We start from the raw sequence: 24,010 nt of genomic DNA, 5'->3' as shown, positions 1-24,010 counted from the left end.
TTTTTTGTTTTAATTTTTTCAGAGGGGGGTTGCTTGTTTGTTGTAAATTTGAGCTGATTTGTTGACTCTGAACTGACATAGAGAGACAATGGTTAAAATAGAATAATTACTGCAATTTTGCTGATGAAATCATTTGTCATTCAGGGAGGGGGAGTAGGAATTAAGCAAATGTTACATATAGTATCATAAGAAAAGTGAATATATTTTTTGTTGTAATTTAGCAGCTCTTGGGGAGATAAAGGGAGGTATACAACTTTGCTGTATCTGAAACCCCCTTTCAGAATTTCACACCACCCCTCTACTCATCCAGGGAGGGCTGCTCCATTATGCTTTTCTTAATTACTTCAAGAAAGCTATTACCCATCCCCGGGTAACTGCATTGTTAAAAACCAATCTGGACAATAGAACATTTGAAAATTAGGACCAGATCCTAACAGAGGCATTTCAGACAGGAGGGAAAAAAATTCAAGAGAGATGATCATTTGAAGTAGGGAGTAACCAGCACTAAGGACATCAAACAGGTTCATTACATCTACCTTGAGACCCAAGTGGACATGCAACTGAACTACTCATTAATGCAAATTACCAGGCACTTATAATGCTACTTTAGCACAATTCATATTTCAAAGTAGTAAATCTACTTCATACAATAACTTAAAGATAATCATCGAGAAAATCAATTCAGGACCTTGATTTAATACTCCTGTATTAGCTTTGTTCTAATTGGTTTGAAATCCTAGGAAAAAATTTAAGATCACTTAAAAAAAAAGAAATATCACTCTAATTTCAACAAGTCTTCTCCCACTAGTCTGCCTACCTCCACAGTGCTGAAATTTTCACTGTGCTGCAAGAGCAGACAAGAGGAACACATAATGTGCATAATGCATGCCAGTTTTTAATTAATATTCCATCCTGCAATGCATGCAGTAGAATGAATGGATGGCCTTGCTTACCTATTGCAAGGACTAGAGAAATCCAGTGCCAAACTGGTAGATTTGATATGACTAAATGATTATCACATTTTAAATGATGAATTCCATTTCATGACTAGCATAATTTCAGTTACCATTTCAAGTCCAGAATGCCTAAGAGGAGAAGCCAGGAATCTGAAGTTCATATTTGCTATATCAGCATTTGCACCTACTTGTAATAGCTTCCATCTGAGTGGTGCCTTTATCTTTTGGTATGCTTATCTACTCCTTCATTCTGTTTTGCTCTGCCTAAGGCCACTATCATGAATTCCTTCCTGAGTGGTAGAGCCCTTGTGAGTATTTGTGCTTTGATTTGTAGAACCTGCCTTCAAGGAGGTCAGATTCTCACACTGGCATTCTCTGCAGATTACAGTATAACCTGCTCTGCCATGATACAGGAACACATCCTCCTCTCTCTCTCTCTTTCTCTCTCTCTCTCTCTCTCTCTGTCACACACACACACACACACACACACACACACACACACTCTGCTGTCTAGGACATATATCTTTCAGCTCCCAAGCTCCTTGACTAGCTCTGGTGGATGTTACTCAAGATGCTGCCTTGGCCAAGTGTTCTCATGACCAGCAAGCCCCTCCTTCCCCACAGAACATGTGCCCTTGGTTTGGTGGGGGGACACCATCTCATCTATCTTAAACCTCCACTTGAGAAGGGTGACCCCTGGATTTAATCCTGGTGCAAGCTCTCTTCCTGGATGTCATTCCTGTCCTGGCCCAAAGCACCATGAAAGTAGCAAACTGGGATCATAACGGGGGTTAGGATCCCCTTTCATTCCCACTGGATCTCTGTGTCCTCTTGGTACACCCAGATCACTGATAATTTTGAGTCTTTTCACAGGTCTGGGAGATTTTTGATCTCTTTACATAGCTTTCAGGCCTTACCTACTACTCTCCCACATCCACCCCCTGCGTGAAGACTTTCTAGTTATGGTGAAAACAGTGATTTGGCCTCATACTTACTGTCTCAAATGTGGTGTCACTCTTGCCATGGTCTTGGTCTTTGTACTTTCAGAGACTGGGGGAAGTAACAAATCCTAAACATCCAGCAATCACCTTTATTTAACTTTTGAGTTCCTAGATGGGCCCAGATTCACTTCCACCCAGACCTCAACCTCCTTTTCTAAGTCACGTCCGCCCAGCCCCACCTCCAGAAACAACTCTCCTAGACTGAAGAAGTAACTCCCATCCTGGATGGTGCCCCTTCACCAAGAACTGGCTCTCCATGACTTCATGTCAGATCCCAAAAAGTAAATGACATCATCATCACTCTCCCTGAGCCTGCTCTGCTCCTATTCACCCTGACATTTCCTTAATGCCACTCTTGCAGCAAGAAACCTGCTTCCTGGACGTAGCACCCCAAGCTTCCCAAGTCCTCCCCACATAGCAGAGAATTTTAAATACCTCATAGATGTGTGACCTTCTTGAATCCACCTGTGAGGTGACCAACTGACTCGCACTGCAAGGTTTGTCAGTACCAATAAAAGAATACCCAGCCTCAACAGGTCTTTAACAATAAGGAAATTTATTGCCTAAATTAGAGGTCCTAAGGTAGGGCTGACGCAGGGTACAATGACATTTGGGCCCATAGATGTAAATGAGAACTGAACCCCCCACCTCCTCCTGAATCCTCTTGGCTGGCCGAGGTAGTCCCCACAAGTTCCCCAACTAGCTTCTCTACTTTGAACATTTCAATGACTTAACATGAAGGAATGGTGTCCTAAAAGCTTGAAGATTCTTCTCGGCACCAATCCCCACTCCCTCATAATCTGAGCACTCCGTGCACAGCCCGGAGAGCAGTGTCAGGCCTAGTTCAGCAGACAGCCAAGCAGCTCGCCAGTTTGTATATAGGCAAGAATCTGTGGCGCATGTGTGGATGAGGAATCAAAGGGAAATATCACATGACTCTGTATGATGGGGGCACTTACCCAGTTGAGATCCAAGATATAATTCTTGTTAGCCCAAATACCTGAATGTGGCATTAAAACAATGTGCTATATTGCCAGTTGAAGCCTGGATTCAGGTCAGGAACAGCCCAAAGGCAGTAAGGACTAAGGGGCAGAACTTTCCAGGCAGTGTTGAAGAAGAAACCCAAAGGCTCAGGGAGACAGGAGCATTGATTGTGTGTAGACTTGGGCCTGTTGTCCAAGTCTGATTATTAATAGTGTTCCCTTTCACTATCAAGTGTCCCAGTTTGGGATAATGTGCCACCTGCTCAACCCCCACCCCCACCCTGGAGGCCAGGAGGGCACTCACTTCACCAGGGCTTAAGAAATGCCTTGGCAAGGGGAAGACCAGAATCCTCTGTAGCCTAGAGATGAGTGGTAAATACTGGGTCTGAACTGTGTTCCCTGAGCTCCCCGGGAATAATGGGAGTCAGAATGACAGTGGTAGAGGCCAGTGAGCTGATCGCACTTAACCATTAAAAGACACTCCTTTCTTTCTTTTTTTTTTCCTTTTTTTGTAGTGCTTGATATTTATTGAAAAGAATGCAAATGTTTTTTTCCAGGTGGTATTGAGGAGCTGGGCTGAGTGCCTGGTTTTGTTTGCTTTTAGTAATTTTGTCCAAATGCACACATCTGTGGGAATGCTGCGATTTTGAAAGGCAAATGACAGCTGTGAAAAACTGGTGTTGAGGAGAAAAAAAAATGTCAACAATGCGGCTGCCAGGCATCCTGGGCCCCTGCAGTGCAGCAGGCCTGGGAGGACTCTGGAAGTAGTCCGGGCTGGAAGACAGGTCCTTTGGGGGTGGCAAGGTGTCCAAATCAACGTCCAAGGAGGTGGAGCCAAGTCAGACATCTTGTAGGTTGGTCCTTATTGCAAAAGGCGGCGATCTGTCTGGAATCTGGCGGATGGTGAAGTGGCAGCAGAGGTCTCTAGGGAGAGGAAGGCCTGGCAGGCGCACGCAGAGCTGTGTGTGCCGTCTGACTAGTTTGTAAGAGGGGTCCTGTTACAAACTAGGGCTGGGGCTCAGGACACAGTTCAAATTAGCCGAGGAGGGTCCTGGGGCAAGTTAGGGTTTGGCAGCAAGATTTGGAGCGAGTCCCCAGTGCCAGCAGCAAGTAATGGAGCGCTATTCCTGGAACAAAGACAAGCACTACGGGGGTGGGCGAGAGGGGGAAGGGGGAGAGAAACAGAGGGCAGAAGGTCGGGAACCGGATGGGAGGGAGCGCGAGGGGGGCGCGGCGGCACGGCGTGGGAGGAGGGGGAAGGAGGTGGCGGCGTGCAGGGCCTTCCCCCCAGGCCAAGGGTCTCCGGCCTAGTAATCGTCTTCGTCATCGGTGTCCTCTTCGTCGTCGTCCCAGCCAAAACACTGTTTCATCTCATCGAGGAAGGCCCGGTAATCGCCCAAGATGGGGCTATCCATCTCGATGTAGGGCACCACCCATTCCTCGGCCTCCCCGGTGAGCAGGCTGATGAGGAATGCCACCTTCATGGCGTCGTTGCAGAATCGGTTCTCGTTGACGAGCATGTAAGACGCCGTCTGCACGATAAACTCGGGGAGCCGAGCGCTCTCGCCGTTAAACGTTTCGGGGAAGGGGACCGGGCAGCTGGGCGGACGTACCTGGCGCAGCAGGGTGGCCCTCTCGCACACCAGCAGCCGCAGCTGTTCCATGAGCTGGCTGTTCTCGATGCTCAGGGCACGGTGCCGCATCAGGAGCGCGTGCAGCAGCAGCACCAGCTCGTCCACCATGGCGAACGGCTTTCTGGCAGGGCACGGCTGGGCTGGGCTCGGCTGGACCGAGGGGCGCACGGAGGCCCGGCAGGAAGTGCGTGTCCGCCGCGGCGCGCGCTGGCCAGGGGCGACGGGCGCGGCGCGCAGGGGTCCTGGAGGCTGCGCAAGCTCCACCCACAAAGCGGCTGGGGCCGCCCCGCGCCGGCGCGACCCGGCGGGGGCGTGGCCCAGACCGCGGTGGCCGCAGCGCGGGGGTGTGGCCACGGCGGCGCTGCTGGGGCACGGTGGGCGTGGCCTGAAGGGCGTGGCCTGGGCGTGGTCATGGAGGGGCGGGCGGGGTCTCGGCGGCGGCGGCGAGTCTTTCCCCAAGGGCCAGGGTGTCCGCTCCCGACCGCGAGCCGCGGCTGACCCCGGCCCAGGGCCTGCATTAGCAGAGACTGACCCATCTAAGCGGGGCCAGCCCGCTCCTGCGTAAAGGCTTACCGGCTGTTCAACTTCCCCAACTCACACGATTCACTGTCCCTTCATGGGTCTCTGGCCACCAGATTCCATTTACATGATGTTCCGCTAACATGTTTCCTTGCCTACTTAAATCTCACTCCACTCCAGAACTATCTGTACTGCTGGCCACCTGCTGGAATCACACAGCCTTTCGGAGGCATCAAAGACCCTTGGAGTATTGGCTTTCGAGACAAAACAATATTTACACAGGAATTTTTCTTTAGTTAGGAAGTAATATTGTACACCTCTCTCCTTTTAAAAAATATTTTCTAAATTACAAAATATAAATATGTTTGCAAAGCCAGCATCCACTAATCATTTGCAGACATTCTGGCTTTGTCTGTATTTCATGTCATAACATTAGTGAATGTCCTTTGGTCACTTAATACAAATCTTAGCAATCAAGATCTCTGTTGTTCAATGTTTGTTTATACTTTGACTGTGATCATTCAAATAGTTGTTGACAACTTAATTGGGTCAGGACCTTAGAGCCAACATATTTCGTTGACTCTGCTTTTAAAATGCATACCCAATTCAATCGCTTATTTTTATCCCTAGCACCACCTCCCACTGCCCTGCCCTGCTTTCTCAGGCTGTGGCAACTGACCACTTACCTTTCACTCTTCTCTGCCTCCACAGAGGACGCACAGGAATCCTTTACAACAAAGGTTAGATCTTTCACTCTCCTGCTCAAACCCTTCCAAGTTTTCCCCTCTCACTCAAAATACAAACAAAATTGTGGTCAGGACCAAAAAGATCCTGCCTCATCCGTGCCTCTACTGTTGTCCACTCTGCTAACCACGTGGTCCTCCTTGCTCACTCTCATACACATTAGGCAGCTCTGACCTCAAGTTCTTGTCACCCTCTATCCCCTCTGCCTTTCAAGGCTCTCCCGGGAGTTAGTCACCTGGCTTCTCCCACTCCTTTCTGAGCGGTCTTTTCTGGCAACATCCTCTGTGAGAGCATCTGGCTATCACTAATCTCTTACCTCTTAACCAGCTTCATTTCACTATGTAGCATTAATCATAGCAGCACTCCTCATATCAAATAGCATTTTGTTCATCATCTGCCACCACTTTAGAATGTAAATCTCTGTGGACAAAGACTTTGCTTTCTTAGCTGCTCTATCCTGGCCCAGAGTAAAAGTCCTGTAAATATTTGGTGACTCAAAGGGCACAGATGTGCAGTGAAAAATGAGAGGTGGTACTGCACAAATTGTCCAGTGTGTTCTATCTCTCACTATGAGTCGGTCTTTATTATGAAATGATGGCTGTAACTTAAAAAACAGCAAAATCATTTCTTAAAAATTCCTATTCACTCCTTTGACAGTGGAACTGAATGGGCATGCGTGGATGTGACAGGCTAAGAGGACAGAAACAAGTGTAAAGCCCAAGTAGGGTCCGGAGGGTGAACTCACAGTACGAGAGGTGGGCAAGGATAGAGCAGCAGGAAGGTGCATGAGCCTTGGATTCTTCTAGGACAGAGCCCCACACCCTCTCTTCTCCGTCCTTCCAGCCACACAGAAGTGTGTATGAGGTGCGCTATACATGTCCAGTAGATGAAAGAAGGGACAGGAAATGTCAGAAGTAGGTTTCTGCCACGCTGCCCGTCCACAGGTCAAGGTGGAGGGCGGGCCTGCTGGGGCAGCATCTGTGCCATTGTCTTCTTCCTGAAACCCAATACAGGTGAGTCAGGGAGGAAACCTGAGGAAGTAACCACTAATGCCACCTCTGAGGGGGCTCTAAGTCCCTAGAAAACAAAAATTAGGCACAGCACTGGATAGTGGCCTTGGGCAGCACCTCCCAACTTGGATGGGGGAGTAGAGACAGGTAGCTCAGCTGTGACCCCGAGGTGGGAGCAGTTGAGATGAGTAGCAGGGACACAAAATGTATCGAGTCATAATCATGTTAATCAGCTCCGCGGCGCCCCTGAGTTTCTCCCGCCAACATCAGTTCACCCTGCTTCTCCATTCACCCTACTCAGGGTTGCCTGTCACCTCCCATACTCCCCCTTCTCCACTCAAGTGACCCTTGCATGTTCCTTTGTGCCTCTGTGAAGGAGCTGGCGGGGGAGGCAAAGTTCACTAGGTGACTACCTCTGAGTCCATACTTTATCAGGACAACCCTGACTCAGGTGGCCTTGAGGGTGGAAGACAAAGGCCAAGAGAATGATCCCTGAAACAAAGCAGCTCCACCGCCTCCGGGCTCCAACCCCTGCCCTGGTACAGGCACAGCAGCCGGGCGGTGAAGTTCCCTTGAAATAAATGAGAAAGTAGCCCTTGATTCTTCAGCCTCCGGAGACGCATATACAGGGGAGGCCAGCCGTCCTGGCAGTCGAGCAGCCAGGAACAGGAAGTGACTTTGGAGGCTTTATTTGGGAGAGGGTAAATGGATGCCACTGAAATCTGAGTCTTCGCAATAGACCCTTTCCCTCCTTCTTAACCAGATGCACCCAGGGCTACCGGGGCTACCGTTGAACCACATTTACAGCATCAAGTGAGGAAGGAGAAGAGATAGCTTCCTTCCCGGTGTTTACACGCTGTCCAGCTCACCAAGGTACACTGAAACAGTGTGTCTATTGAAAATAAATAATGCTGGTGTGTGAAAAAGAAAACATTCCCCTCATAAAATCTCACAGAACAGGATTGTTGATAACTCAAAATTCAGTTTGCCTCCTTCCAGATGGCTCTCTCTTGCTCTAGCTAGCTAGATATTAATTGCATGTATAATATTGCATAAAATGTTTACACAATCCCAGGACAAATAGTTCTGCTAATGAATATATGTCAACCCCCCTTCCATGTTCGGAGACTCAGAGATAGGATACCCGGAGCTTTCTGTCTTCTTTCTTCTTAATAACCATATAATAGTCTACCTGGACTCCTCAGGTATACTCCTGACTCTGAACTAAAGAGTCCCAAATTAGTTCAGGCTCTCAGATGACGCAGAGGATGGCACCAAGTGTTCTCACGGAGCTAGAGAGAACAGGAAAGTCAGACTGTATACCTGAAAAATGACTTCCACAAATAAATATCCTATTACTAATTTGCACTCTTCATATATACATTTTATATTGCTCTATTATAAAATGTATTAGCTGTGGCATATTGCACTTGATAGTTCTCATTTTTTTCCAGTCCTAGTTATTTTAATATAGTCATCTTGAACATACAAGAGCTTATACACTTAATTCAGGTATTTTGATATATTTTAGAAAGTATCTGGCATGATGTTAAATCCGTTGTTATAGATACTGAGTGTGTGGCCTGTCATAACTTGTGTTTACTTGTTTGGTTTCAAGTGTAGGATAGGCCTTGCTTTCAAATTGAATAGTTACTTTGATCTAGACTGAGGTTTTCCTGAGGCAGAATGGGTATGGCAAATAAAAGGTAATCACATATTATCACTCAGCTAATCAAAAGATAGAAAATATGTCCCCTGTCCCTTTAATCTGAGCTGGCTCTGTGACTTTATGTAAGAAATAAAATATGATAGGAATAATTTATGGTTTATGAGGCAAGGCCTTAAAGAACTGAGGTGTCTGCTTTTGCCTCTTGGAATGCACCCTCCCTAGAGCCAGCCTCCATAAAAGAAGTCTCACTACCCGGAGACCACCATCCTGTGAGGAAGCACAGGCAGGCACATGGAGAAAGAGAGGCCTTGTGGAAGAGTAGCAAGGCAGTGAACAAACATGAGAAGAAAGCACCCTCCTTGGACTTTCTAGTCCCGCAGAGCCATCACCCAACTGCAGCTGAGTGAATGACTCCAACTGACCACACAGACAGCCAATCAAGCCTCCAGGTATGCTCTATCTGAATTCCAAACTAACAGAATCACGAGTAAACAAAATGGCCGTTGCTTTGCCACAGATTTTTGGGATAGTTGGTTTCATGGCAGTAGAGAACTGAAACATGAAGCAATTCAGGATATGCGGCAGATAAAAGCATGATCCCATATCAAAAAACTGATATGATATGCAAAATATACAGTCCCGTTCTGCCTTCTTAGATTCTGCATTTGTCTATTTGGTATCCAGGACCAAACTATCGCCAACATTGTTTACATCTATCCTATGACTCAGACCACTAAGCCTGACACCATCTCTTTTATCTAAATCTCACACACCAAGTCAATATTCCCCCTGCCCCACGTCAACTCAGGACCAGGGTCCACATAACTAGGGACAGTGTCTATCCCCGAAAGCCTGCAGGATTTATTTAAAACAGCTGATCCAAAACTGCTTCCTCTACCTTGCCTAGCCTTTGCTGCAGAAACTCTAATAAAGCTTCTAGCCTATATCTATAGACTTTATATCTAAAGCTTCCCCTCACTCTTTTCTGCCTCCTGACTAAAACCTGGTGTTATCACATGCAGCCCTGCACAAGATGGCCTCCATTCTCCTCCATGGAAATGTTAAGTAATAAAAATCTTCTCTCAGTGGCACTAGTCTTTGCTTTGTTGTCATTCAATCACCTCCATAAATTAAAATCCTGTGGTATAATTGAGAGAAGTCCCATGTACCCCTGTCCTGTGAGGACCTCTAGGAACAGTGTGTCTGCACATGTGTGCCACTGTGTGTAGCCAACTGGACATAGGCATATCTTTCTGGCCCCTCTATCACCAACAATAATCTTTAAGAAAGTTAATAGACAAGCCACTAAATATATGCATACAAATACATACCAAGACTGATATACAGAATAGGTGAATATATTTTAGAACAGGTAAATGGAGCATACATATTACATAGTATTATTATAATTATATGTAAGAAATATATAAATAAATAACTCCTAAAAATCAAGAATTAAAACAATCCTTACAACACAGTTTGGCAATTTCTTTCAAACCTAAACATACAACTCAGCAATTGCATTACTTGATATAACAGAAAAGAGTCGAAAATTTATGTCCAAGCAAAAATCTGCTTGTGAATGCTTTATTCATAATTGTCAAAGCTTTAGAAGCAACCGATATATCCTTCAAGTGGATAAGCTGGTACATACAGATGACGGAATATTATTCAGTGATAATATGAAAAGGGATATCACACTATGAAAAGCCATGCTGGAACTTTAAATTTGCCTATTGCTAAGTAAAAGAAGCCCATCTAAAAAGGCTACATACTATACAATTCCAAGCTCATTGCCTTGTGAAAAAGGCAAGACCATGGAGACAGTAAAAAGGTCAGTGGCTGTCAGGGGCAGGATGAGGGTAAAAATGAATAGTTGCAGCAGAGAGGATTTTAGGGAGTGAAACTAATCTGTATGATGATACCATGATGGATACATGTCATTTTAAAGATTTTTCAATGTCCAAAGGATGTACAGTACAAAGAGTGCACCATAATAACAAGTATAGACTTCAGTTAACAATAATGCAGTAGTATGGATTCATCAGCTGAAACAAATACACCACACTAATAACAGGAGGAATTTGGAGGGGTGAGCGTGAGTAAGAGATTCTTTCTGCTCAATTTTTCTATATGCCAAAAACTGCTATAAACATATAAAGTTTAGTCATTAAAAACAAAAGACAAATCACTCAATTTTTTTAATAGGCCAATTCTTTTATAAACTAATTTATAAAAGAGGACATAGGTCAAAGGTATAGGGAAAGGTGCTTAATTAATATTATTAGTATGAGGGAAATACAGTAAGGTACTATTTTTTTTATAAGGGAAATACATATGACACTTGTTAATATTTTTACAATGGTTTAAAATTTTTAAAAACTGATAAATCCAAAAGAGATTGAGACTATGTGATGGCCAGGATTTCCACACGCTGCTGACAGGAGTTAACACGGCATAACCACTCTGGAGAACTGTTTGGTGAGTTCCTCATACTGTTCAACATATATCTACATTATGAAGCTGTGATTCCGCTCCCTGAAGAAAAACATATGTTCACAAAAGATTTTGATTAGGAAGCCCATAAAACATTGGAAACAATCCAAATGTCTAGCAACAGAAGAAAGGATAAAACAAAAAAGAGTCAGTACCACTCAGTGAACTAGTAATATCCTCCACACAAGGATGAATCCCTACAGCATTATGTTGAGTGAAAGGAGCAAGTTATGCCCGCATGATTCCATTCATATAGAATCCCCAAACAGCCACAACTATTACATGGTGACAGAAATCAGGGGGCTGGGGACAGGGAAGGTTGCCAAGGACTGGATGTGAAAGGAAGATTAACTGCAAAGAGACACATGGAAAATTTTGAGGATGATGAGAAGGTTCTATATTTTAATTGATGTAGATGGCTCATGATAATACAATTGCTAAAACTCCTACAACTGAATACTCAAGATCTATGCACCTCAATTTATGTAAATATACCTATATTTAAAAAAAATTAAAGAATGTGAAGTATTATCTTCAAACTCCTTAATGAAAGAACAATGAACACAGGAATTCTAAACATAACAAGTATGAAGATGTGGAATGGTTTCAGCACTTGAGATGAAATAATGGAACATATTCCTGAGAATTTTTTGAAACTGTACTAAAGTGAAAATTTTAGCTGTATCTCTCTTAGGGACCATTCGGGTAAACAGAGCCACCTTCTTTTGTGCAATTTTTATAAGCCCAGCTTTCAGTTACCCATGTGTTATGGGCTGAACTGTGTCCCCTCATCCCAAAATTCATATCTCCTAACCCCCCAGAACTTCATGATATGACCTTATCTGGAGATAAATAATTCAGAGAGGTAATTAAGTTAAAATGAACTCATTAAGACTGGCCTTAATCCAGGGCCTCCCTGGTGGCGCAAGGGGTTAAGCATCAGCTCTATGAAGCCATCCACAGCTACTGTAGCACTAGTTCGATCCCTGGCCAGGGAGCTGACCCACATGGCGTGGCAGACCTCTCCTGTCTTGCCCGCTGCTCCCCTCAGCAGTGTATTTCAGTCAGTCTTCCTGTTCTGTTCCCCACTCTGACTCTGGTGAATCCTCTTACTGCCCCCAGCTCTTGTATGCATAAATAAATCCGTCTGAAAAAAAAAGATTGGCCTTAATCCAATATAACTGGCGTCCTTGTTAAGATGAGGAAATTTGGCCACAGACACAGGGAGAAATTTATGTGAAGACACAGAGAAGAGGTAGCCATCTACACTGCAAGAACAAAACCCCTTCCCTCACAGGTCTCAGCATGACACAACCCCACAAGCACTTTATATTTGTACTTTCAGTTTCCAGAACTGTGAGAAAATTGATTTGCATTAGTTAAGCTACAAGTGTGTGGTACTTTGATACAGCAGCCCTGGCAAACTAAACCATAACCTATGGTTTAGTTAATGCCACTGCCCAAAAATGTGGTTCAAATTTCAGTTACCAAAGTACATCAATAAAATAATTGCATAAATTGCATATTTTGCAGCTAACTTTTTAGTTCACATGACACTATGTAGAAAACAAGTATGCATCGTAATAAAGGGCCAATCACATCATTTCTTACTGTCTCTCCGCAAGTGGACACTATACATTTTATATTCAATAGAAACAAACCCAGCAAAATGTGCTAATTGTATTGCATGATTTCTCCCCCATGATAAGACCATGTGGTGTTTTACAAAAAATGAATAATAGAAGGATAGAATTGGCCAACAGATAAAAGTATATCGAGGAAACAAACAAAAAAATAACACCAAACGTAAAATGGGAACGTGGTTGTAGTGTAGTGAATGAAAATGTCCTCGAGGAAATGACCTGGGCCAAAACCTTCACACTAAGGGAACTCTGAGAAATTTCACAATGTTGAAAATGGTATAGGTATAGAAAAGAGGCATAGAAAAGATGTATATTTCATATCAAAAATTATCTTATTTATATTCTGGGAAGCTGTTGTGATTTTCAAGAATGTCAAGAAAGTCCCCAATAGCTATCTCTGCCATGACAAAGCAGATGTCTCTCAAGCGCTTCCTAGGAAGCTCCTGTGAATCTCACATCTGCCCAGGCATCTGGCTGCAACTGATGGCAGTGTATAACAGACTGATGTGTTCCACAATTTAAATCTCATGCAAGAAGCTCTCACTGGCAAGATTTAGTCTAGAACCATTGAAAGGGGATTCTGAGATACTGTTTTGTACCTTCTTTTCTTTTTCTTTTTTTTTAAAGATTTATTTATTTACACAAGCACTGGGTTACAGGCCAGAGGCGCGGGAGGGTGGGAGAATTCACCAGAGACAGAGCAGGGAGCAGAACAGGCAGAAGGACCAAAGTACACTGCTGAGGGGAGCAGCGGCCGAGATAGGAGAGGTCTGCGGCGCCATGTGGGAATCTTCCTGGCTGGCCGGGAATCGAACCGGCGCTGCAGAGCCTGCAGACAGCTTCACAGCGCTGAGCTCAACCCACTGCGCCACCAGGGAGGCCCTGTACCTTCTTTTCTATAATAAAAAGGAACCCTTAAAATAATTTGAGGATTACCATTTTTAATTCAAGCATGCTGAATTTAGGACAAAAATCATTAAATTAGAAGACTGTGGTGTACTTTATGATAATAAAGGAGACAATTCTTAACAAAAATTATGAAAATCTATGTGCCACTAATATAGCATTCGTTTTTCTAAGGCAAAAATAGCAGGAAATAAAATGAGAAAGATTAAACATATGTCAATAGTGAAGGGTTTTTTTTTAAAGATGTATTTATTTATGCATACAAGAGCCGGGATACAGGCCAGAGATGCGGGGGGTGAGAGGATTCACAAGAGACAGCGTAGGGGAACAGAACAGGCAGACTGATGAAACACACTGCTGAGGGGAGCAGCGGGCGAATCAGGAGAGGTCTGCCACGCCATGTGGGTTGCTCCTTGGCCAGGGATCGAACTTGTGCTGCAGAGGCTGTGGATTGCTTCATAGTGTGGTCTTTAACCCCTTGCACCACCAGGGAGGCCCAAATAATGAAGTTTTTTTTTTTTTAAATAATGAATGTTTTAATTCATCTCTCTCAGACCATGATAGTTCCAAGTGGACAAAAAATAAACTCAGACATACAGAAGATTTCCATAGCATAATAAAGTATACTTAATTGATAAATATTGAACTAGACCTATTTGTGTCAGGAAAAGGACTAATCTTCAGTCTCAAAGTTCCAATTTGCTGCTTTGTTGGTGATAGTTTCACAACCATGTGAATATGTTAAAATCCATGGAATTGTACACTCTTAAATGGTGGATTGAATGGTATGTAAATCAAATGTTTATTAGCGGGGTGTAAATTATGGCAATTCATGGCCATTGTCACTGGTCTACTGCCTCAGCGTAGGGATGCGGGGATCAGTCAACTTTGTAGCCCCCCGAACTTATGGTGGATCTTTAGTTTCAGTCTCTAATTCCCGGCCCAACTGTGTGTTCAGTTTCCTGTTGAAAGACTCGTTTTTCTTGCAGTTCATCTGCACTATCAAAGAGGCAGTGGAAGACTGGCATAGGTTTTACTTAGATTCTGGTTCGCCCTTTCTCTATTACCCCCCTTTTACATCTTTCTTTTTGAGTTGCCTGCTCTGCTATATTCAAGGCAAATATCAGACTCAGAAGCAACAGATATATAGAAATCAGTTTACAAGTTCCCATAAGAACATACCATTTAAAAATTCCTATAATAAATGTTTTAGTCTATATCACTTGTAGTGATTCTGTTGCAATTGCCATGCAGGTCTGGCCCTTGGTGTTTCCATACTGTCTCTGACATCTGAATAATATGATTGCCTACTTTGCTTCCTCACATAGCCAAACTACGTAGTAGTTCTTTCGGATATAAATTCTTCCAGCTCTTTCATCTTCTGTCTTGTGTCAATATTCTCTTAAAGGAACAGATTGTAACTTAGCTGCTCCCTTAAATCACATTTTGCCACTTCCAATCTCCTCTATATCAATTCCATGCTTTAGCGTGCTCTGTAATATAATTTGGAATGTGTAGCTATAGACAATATTCCTGTCGTTGGTGAGCAGTTGATTAGGCTCTTACCAAAACCTGAATTTCACAAACTCAAAACATAATCTGAACTGCTTAATATGGAACTAATTCATCTCCACCCTAGTCAGATAAGCCATATTTTGGGAAATATTGAATGAGCATCCATATTGTATTCACCATTCCTCCTTCTCACTTACACCAAATAACTTTACAAAATTTATATTATTATGAACATTTTGCAGATGAAAACAACTGAGATGCAGAGAGTTATTACTATAAAATCATTGATGCTGGTATATGTGACTGAGAATAGACTTGATTTGGTTTCTCCCTGTGGAAAGCAAGTCAAGGGGCTCTCATACACTCTTTATCAATCTCTCTCTCTCTCTCTCTCTCTCTCTCTCTCTCTCTCTCTCTCTTTGCCCATCAATTCTTTTAACTCTGTCCGTGACTATGCAGGAATTTATTCTCTTTCACTACAGTTGGGATTTTCCCATAAGATTGCAGAGTTGCTGCCAGCAACTGCAAGATTACATATTTTTGGTTGAACAACAAAAGAATTCACCCCAAGGCCTCCAAGGATGTAGTCTGACTGACCTGACTTAGTTGTCTCTTCTAGGTCAATTGCTATGAAGGGAGGGGTGCTGTCTGACAAATGACCCAGCCTAATTCAGATACCCAGCACATGTGGCAAAGGAGCAGGGGCTGTAAACATAGGAAGAGATGTCATTTTAGATGAAACCATGATGACCACAGGAAATGGGCATTGTCAGAGGAGTAAGAATAGGGGGTTAGGAAGGTGTCTTGAGAACTTACATCTCTACAGTAACCAGACACACTGGCACCAGCTGCCTTTTTTAGACTGAAAATTTTAAATGCCATTTGTGTAAAGTTCTAAAAAGAATAAAGTTGTTCTATAATCATTTGACCCCAAGAGATCAATATGAAAACAATATTATCTTATTTGTTTAAGGTTGCATTATTGGTGATCATTTTTTGTACTCCAATTGTTCTCTACTCTCATAAGATTTCTCAATCTAATAATGTTTTCATCTGAAATAACAATTTTTGTATATCAATGGCTTTTCTTTAAAATACACTAGACAATGTTCTGAGTCAGAGTTGGATTGATAAACTCTTAGAGGTCACTCTTACAGATTCTCACACCAGTGGAAATCTGGTAATGTGTCCATTAGTTTGGGATATATATTTTTATGGCAGCCTGGTAGTGATGCTTAGCAATGATCAACATGAGCCTTACACACAACAGAAAGTATAGTTAACACTCTGGGGGATAAACTAATCTCTTGTGAGATACGGTTTCTTCTTTCACTTAAGAGTGGCTATTGTGCTTGGCCTGAAAGACAATGGAAAATCATAGTCTGGTGGAAGAAACAACAAAAATAAAGCCCAAAGTTTTCAGTTTCTCTGTGTTGAAAAGCCCAGTCTTGCTATTCCAAAGAAAATAGCCAATAAACCCTTGAGTTTCTTGACCCCATGTTGTGAGCAAAGTAAAACAAAATTGCAATGTTGAGAGGTTAGCACTACTTGTTCACATAGCAAATCAAGCTGGCTGCACACATAGTATCAGTGAACAGATGCCTTAAGTGATTCTTCAGAGGAGCACTTCATTATAAAGAGAGAAAATATGAAAGTAGCAGAAACTAATGATTTTTCAAAGTAACACTCTTATCACACTTCCAGAAAAAAATCACTGCAGTCAATGGATAAATTGTAACTTTGCAACTGGCGGTCCCTAGGCTTGCAGAGAAAATATGACAGATACATTGAAGGTCAAATTAAAGTTTGCATTGCCATTAATTTTAATTAATCAACCACTACCTACCTCTGAAAACATAATAGCACTCTATGAAAACCCATGTTTGATGGACAGTTTCAAGACAGAAGCTGTGTGTTACTTCTGTTGTGATGAGACCTGTTATCTCATTAGAGCAGCTCAGTGGCAAAGGACCTTTGTGAGTTAACTAGAACTGAGGACAAAAGTATTTGAGTCAGGAGTATGTTTCATCAGGGATCTGATAAAGGAGTGCTCTCAGGAATTCAAATGATTTGGAAATGCACTTGCTCATTATCTCTTAGAAGCCTGTAGTTATTTTCATTTTATTAAAATATATTTGCTATATGACATATAAATTTAAGATACACTACAACTTGTTGATTTGATATGTTTACATACTAGAATATGACTGCCATAGTAGCCAATGTTAGCACCTCCATCATGCCACATAATTATTTCTTTTTTCTAGTGGGAATACTTAAGATCTAATATCTTAGCAAGTTTGATGATTATAATACAGTATTGTTACCCATACTCACTGTACTATGCATTATACCTCCAGGATTTATCTAATAGTCGCATGTAAACAACATCTCTCATATTCCCCCATCCTCCAGTCCCTGGTAACTCTCCTTTTACTCTCTAATTTTTCATGTTTGGGTTTTTTAGACTCCACATAAAAGTGATATACCACCTAAGTTTCCCACAATGGATTAATAGAGAAATACACTTGATGTATGTATACAATGCAATGTTATTCAGCCATGAAACAGAAGGAAATCCTGCCAATTGCAGCTATGTGGATGGACCTTGAGGACATTATGTTAAGTGTGATCAATGAGACAGAGAAAGACAATTACTGTTATACTTTTAAATTCAAACTGGAATGGATATTGGAGGTCACTAAGTTCAACACCTAGATTTTGTAGACTTCTTCCATTAACAAAATTAAAGAGTAAAAGTTACTAACAGAATAGAGTTGTAGACCCTTATGAGGAAATAACCAGAGGTCCAAGTAAAGATGATACAATGATGGTCTTGACCTTGAGGCTATGTAGGAGGAATAGTCTAGGGTTGCCTTATGCACTGAGACCTAGGCTATCAGCATTATATTCATCTCACTTCCCATCTACTCAAAATCTATGCAAAAGGAACTTCAGAATGAAATGGGGGACTTTGCTGGGCACATTTCTGAGTTGGCTTTTTCACCATATCCTTATCTATGCAAATCAGAGAGCTGTACTTGAGATGTAACTACTTTTCTGACCCTTCCTTTCTTTTGCTGGATTTCATTTTTCTCTTCCTCTAGTTTTAGAAAAAGTGTTTATTTTGAAATTCACAGTTTGTCAAACTTTGACAAAAAAGGAAAAAAAAAGGTGGTTTTTTTAAATGTTGTTTATTCATTGACCACAAAGAAGGAGGGGTGTAGCTCTCTCTTGACATGTGGTGTAATAAGAACGGGAGGAACGAGAACTGTCAAGGGGAAGGCAGAAACTCAGAGTGAAAGAAGATGGTCCCAATTCCCCAACCTCTCCGATGAGTCTGAAGAAATTGCTTCTGGAGCATCTCTTGGCTCCAGCCTTGAAGGATTCAGAAAGGTTGGCAACCAGAGAACAAAGGTGAGAACACTGGAATAATAATGGGCACATCTAAGTGACAGCACTGGCTAGCCATGTGATTTCAGGTAAAGCCCCTGGCCCCTCTGATACAGCTTCTCCTTTGGAAATATGTAGATACTGCCAAGCTGCAAAAAGCATTATGTATACTAAATAAGATGATGTATAGGGAAGTGGCTCATAGATAATAGGCATTTGATGGAGATCTTCAATGATTATTATCACTCCTTCTATATAGGTTAAACAGTGTTTCTTCTGAACATGTGTTATGAATTTCTTGGGCAGATAACTCTTGACACAGAAATATCTGGGTACTTGGGGGCCTCATATATGTCTTTATTTATTTTTTTTCTTTTAGAGGCATGTTTTATTTATTAATTTATTTTATTTGTTTGTTTTGTTTATACATGCACTGGGTATTGTCAGAAGCGCGGGAGGGTGAGAGAATTCACCAGAGCCAGAGTGGGGAGCAGAGCAGGCAGAAGGACTGAAGTACACTGCTGAGGGGAGCAGCGGGCGGCAGGAGAGGTCTGCGCGCCATGCGGGACCCTCCTCCGGTGGCCAGGGAGCAGCCGGGGATCGAACCGGCACTGCAGAGGCTGCGGGCAGCTTCGCAACCCAGCGCTCAACCGCTGCGCCACCGGGGAGGCCCTCATATATGTCTTTAAATATCAGTTTGGACATTGGTCCTCCATCTGAGTTTTGTCCTAATAGAAATTCTCTGTCATCAGAAATTACAACTTTCTGTGTTCATTATAATTTGTGGGGTATTCTAGAAGTATTCACAGTGTAAATGACATGCCTATCACCCACAGAAATATAATCTGAACTATCCCATTGAGCTGGAACTAAATCAACTTTCTCCAAAATGAATCATAATCCTTATTAATACACTCTGACTGCTGTTCATCAGGCTTATAATTGTGGCTGATACAGTTATTGAAATATTTCCATCTAATTGGACACTCTCTGAGCCAGTTAGCAGATGCTAGGTGCCCTGTCCCTATTTCATCTTCTAATATTGAGTAAGAATGGGGGACTAAATGCCAAGAAAGTTCTAGGCTGATCCTCATGGTATTTTGTGTAAACCACAAGGGAAAATGATCTCAAAGGAAAATAGGATATTGTCTATCATCTTTGTAAATTAATATACTTTATATTATTGATAACTTTAAGATTTACAGAAAAATGGAACAGAAAATACTTCTTTCTCATTTTTCTATACTATGAAAATCTAATGTTGAACCATTTCAGGTGAGAAGTTTGCTCCTTTCACTCTTGAAGAATTTGATTTCAATTTCAAATCTGCTTCAAATTGAAATGGCATTTCATAATCACATATTACTGCCTATTACGGGCTCATAAAAAGTGTGACTTTCTACTACTGATAACCATTTGCAAAGGAGAAAAGGAATGAAAAACGTAGGATTTGCATTTCTTGGTTATAAAAATAACCAAGAAAGATTTTCATGAAATATTCCTGTGCTAATAAACACACCAACCTCAAGTCAAAGAACTTAAATGGCCACATGAGAAGAAAGAGTCACTTTCCCTGGCTAAGTGTCTTGCTCCTCAGCTACAGAAGGCAGGAGGGGGAGCAGCTCCGCGTTGCTCAACAGCCGCTGCTGCACTTTGCAACTTTCTAGGCTGTTTTTCAGTCTCACTGAGGCAGGGCATGAAGACTGGGCATGAAGACTTATGTGTAATATAAGCATCCTCCCTTAAAGTTTTACCAGAACTTCATGGCGCAACCGCCCGTGATGTGAGTATCCGGCTTCCTGGGTGTTTCTCAGTGGAGATTTTGCAGGTAGAGTTTTAATGACTGATTCAATATTTTTACTGATTATTGGGGTATTCAAGCTTCCAGTGTTTGGTCAAACACTTTTGAGAAGTCTTATTTTTGCAGAACAGTATGCATTCCATACATATGTAAATGTCTACTGGCATGACGCTGTTCAAAGTTTTAAAATAATCAGCTCTATCTACAGTTATGTTCATTTTTTCACTCTTTATGTGCTATTTTTTGGGGGGGCTCATGTCATATGTATTTCAATTTGATCTGTATTTCCACAGTTTTCTCTATTATATTTCAGTTTTTTAAACTCCCTTCTCTGTTTATTTTCTCTCTCCCTTGTTTCTGCTTTAATATTGATTTCTTGCTTATTTTGCTTATTTTGGTTTTATTCCACTATTCTTCAAGTTTTTTGTGTGTTGCAAACCTTGCTCCCTAACTTTCAGCCCTCTTCTTTTCTGATTTCTGCATTTGAGTGTACACATGTCTCTTTACTCCTTTGACTCTAACAACATTGATAGGAAGTGCTTTCACATATTTGGATCCCCTACATTCCTCCTATAAGTGAAGCCATCCTATCACTGCTTTTGAGAAGCAAACAGCTATCTAACACTCTGTCGTTTCTTCTTAGGTACTCTTCCCTCCTTGGTTTGTCTTAAGACTTTGCTATTAGTCTGCAGTTTTACTATTCTCTATCTAGGAGTGGTCTCAGTTTTATTTATCCCCTTGTACTTCATTATACTTCCAGGGTCTGAGCATTATCATCAATTCTACAAAGTATTTGAGGGAACATGGATGTGGGGACACCAATGATTTTGCCACCATAGTCCAGGACAGGGCGGATTTTTCATCTGCCTGCATTCAGTACCACAGTTTGAATCCTAGGTTACCAGAGAGCAGAGAACACACTTTATAGAAGAGTACTTTGCACACAGGCACCACCACTTCCCTCAAACTTTAAATAAACGTGGCATGCTTATGCACTCAATAAGTCATTAACTACTGTGTAATTGATTTTATAAAGCAATCTGTTACTCCATACCCTCACCCCAGCTACATCAAGCCCTTATGAATCATACTAATCTTCCCAAAGGCATGAAAAGAAACTGAAGCTAAAATGAATAAAAGATAATGAAATCACAGAGACAACCTCTATCAGAAATGTGACTGCAGACACATATATGGAAACCAGGCTCTCTCCATCCTCGAGACCCTCAGTGAAACTGCATAGCTATTCTGTCACACTGTGTCACTAAATTAATCACTTGTATAGACAATTTGCAGCTTCTCTCAGAGTATTAATAAGGGTGCCAAGCATTCTCCCTCCTGTCAAGTTACTCTAAGACCTAAAATGAACTCTCTCCTTACATAAACTTACAATCGTCCCTAAGTAACCCACAATAAATGATTTCTGGAGAAGAGAAGCTGGCTGTCAAGATCAGTCTGTTTTCTGAAACTCCCACCTCTGCTCTAGTGACTACCTTTCAGCACACTCCCGGGCGTGCCTTTCCTAACCAATTCCCTAGGTTGTCTGATGGCACAGAGATCTAGCGGTGTCTAAACCTGTTTTAGTTTCCTCAAACAGCCACTGAAGACAGGTGGGCGCCACACTGGTTGGCTCAGAAGGAAAAAAGATAAATAAAAATAATCCCAGGTGGGCACAACATGACATTTTCTTTCAAATACTGTGCACTTACAGTTTGCCAAACATTTCAAGAATATTTTCTACCTTATTTGGCCAAGGTTCTTCAGAGCACATTTATTCTGTGTAAATAAAAATGATTAGGATAAAGATTGATTAAGTCATTAAGAATTAGCAAGCAGGTTACTTATAACACTATCCATATATTGTTTATTCAACTAAGAGCGGTTTGATTATTTTCTTTTATTTTTGCTGAGATGATACCCTTTCCTTATTTATCCCTCATTCTTATTTATCCCATTCATGAATTTCATGATTTTTAATGTTCATAAACAATTATTTTTCCTTCTGATTTAAAATAGAATGACAGCTTAGTTGCCTTTAGCTATGGATACTGTGTTGGTGAGAAGATTTTCTTAAGAATTCCCTACCCACTCCAGTTCTTCCACACAAAAATAAATATTTTTTTTAAAAAAAAGAATACTTTACCCACGGTGCTCAGCAGTTCCCCCAGGAAGGAAGAACATGGCATGCTCAGGTAGTTGTGATGATCATAAAGAAACTAAGGTATCTGTGGGTCAACCTTGTGTGGCAGTCTGTGTTTTCAATGGGTGCAAAGTTATTGCCAGCATAGGATTTTTTTTAGCCTGTCCTGGAGAAGTTGTCTTCCATGAATGTCATCCATTTAGCCAATAGGTGTCCTTTGATTTGTATATTAATTTAGCATATATGTACTGCACTCTTGACATTTACCTGGCTCCAGAGGCAAACTACCAGGATGGTTTCAGGCAGGAACACTGGAGCTGGGCAGTCAGGCTAGGCCAAAATTCTGGCTCTGACAATAATTGCTTTGTGACCTTGGGCAATTTGCTTAATCTCGATGGTTTGCTCTATTCATCTGTAAATTGGAGGGTAGTAATACCTCTTAGAGCTATTTGTTAGTCAGAGCAAAGTCAGAAAATGAGTATTTTCACTTTTTTTATATATGTCAAAGACATGAGCAACCTCTGATGGACTTTGAATATGAAAGGAATTCAATATGACTTATAATTCAACAGTTATTCTGACTAGTGTGTTAAAATACATGCTATGATAACATGTAAGCAGTGGGACAAGGTAGTCATTAAAATTAATCACTTAATAAATAGTCAGTGCTTACAAAAGTACATAACACTGAAGCACTGGCAACTGTTGCCAGGCACTGTGTTAGCACTGAGAATAAGACTGTTTGGATCCCCACTCTCGGGAACCTTGAAATCCACTTGGGGGAATGGACCCCTGAACTTGCATAAAGATATAGAATGGCAGGTGTTTTGGCATGAAAGTTCAAGGGTTATGGGAATCCCCATGAAGGGACCTAACGAATTCTTGGGTGAGTCAGAGACTATTTCTCAAAAGTGGCAATGAAGCTAAAATCTCTGAAGGGTGATTGGAGTTAAGAGACTGTATGTACACATGTATGAATGTGTGCTCCTGTTGCATTGAGTGGGGACTCCCTGGTGGCGCAGGCGGTTGAGCACAACACTGTGAAGCTGTCCGCAGCCTCTGCAGCGCAGGTTCAATTCCCGGCCAGCCAGGGAGATACCCACATGGCACGGCAGACCTCTCCTGTCTCGCCTGCTGCTCCCCTCAGCAGTGTGTTTCGTCAGCCTACTTGTTCTGTTCCCCACTCTGTCTCTGGTGAATCCTCTCACCCTCCCACGCATCTGGCCTATACCCCAGTTCTTGTATAAATAAATAAATCTTTAAAAAAAAAAACTAAATCTAATGGAGTTCTTGATACTTGCAGGGTAGATGAGCAACTTTGACTCAGCTACTTCCCTCTGTTGGTGGCCTTGCATCAGCACAGCCTGTGGCCTAGCTAGGGTAGTGGTTAAGGGGGCTGTGGTCTGCACTGTCAGTTTGGGTGCTGGGGAGCATGCAGGAAGAAGGGCAGCAAATGAAAATAGAAGAAAACTGATAATTTAAAGTTTTATAAATGCTATGAGAACATGCAAACTCTGATTAACCTGTAAGAATTTGAATCTTGCCCTGGGAGCAAACAAGGAACCCTTGAAGAGTTCTAAGCAAAGAAATTATGTAGTTA

At 42.1% G+C, this 24,010-nt stretch overlaps 1 protein-coding gene across 1 annotated transcript; it reads right to left on the bottom strand.

Moving 5' to 3' along the window:
- Nucleotides 1-4,247: 4,247 nt before the first annotated feature.
- On the bottom strand, nucleotides 4,248-4,682 carry LDOC1 (LDOC1 regulator of NFKB signaling; the record flags this gene model as incomplete). Its single annotated transcript, XM_084259230.1, has 1 exon — nucleotides 4,248-4,682. One exon carries the CDS (start codon nucleotides 4,680-4,682, stop codon nucleotides 4,248-4,250), a length of 435 nt encoding a protein of 144 aa, XP_084115356.1.
- Between the last annotated feature and the right edge of the window lie 19,328 nt (nucleotides 4,683-24,010).

The sequence above is a fragment of the Talpa europaea genome (assembly GCF_964194135.1).
Source record: "Talpa europaea genome assembly, chromosome: X".
Lineage (NCBI taxonomy): Eukaryota > Metazoa > Chordata > Mammalia > Eulipotyphla > Talpidae > Talpa > Talpa europaea.
This window is presented reverse-complemented; position numbering and strand designations above follow the sequence as displayed.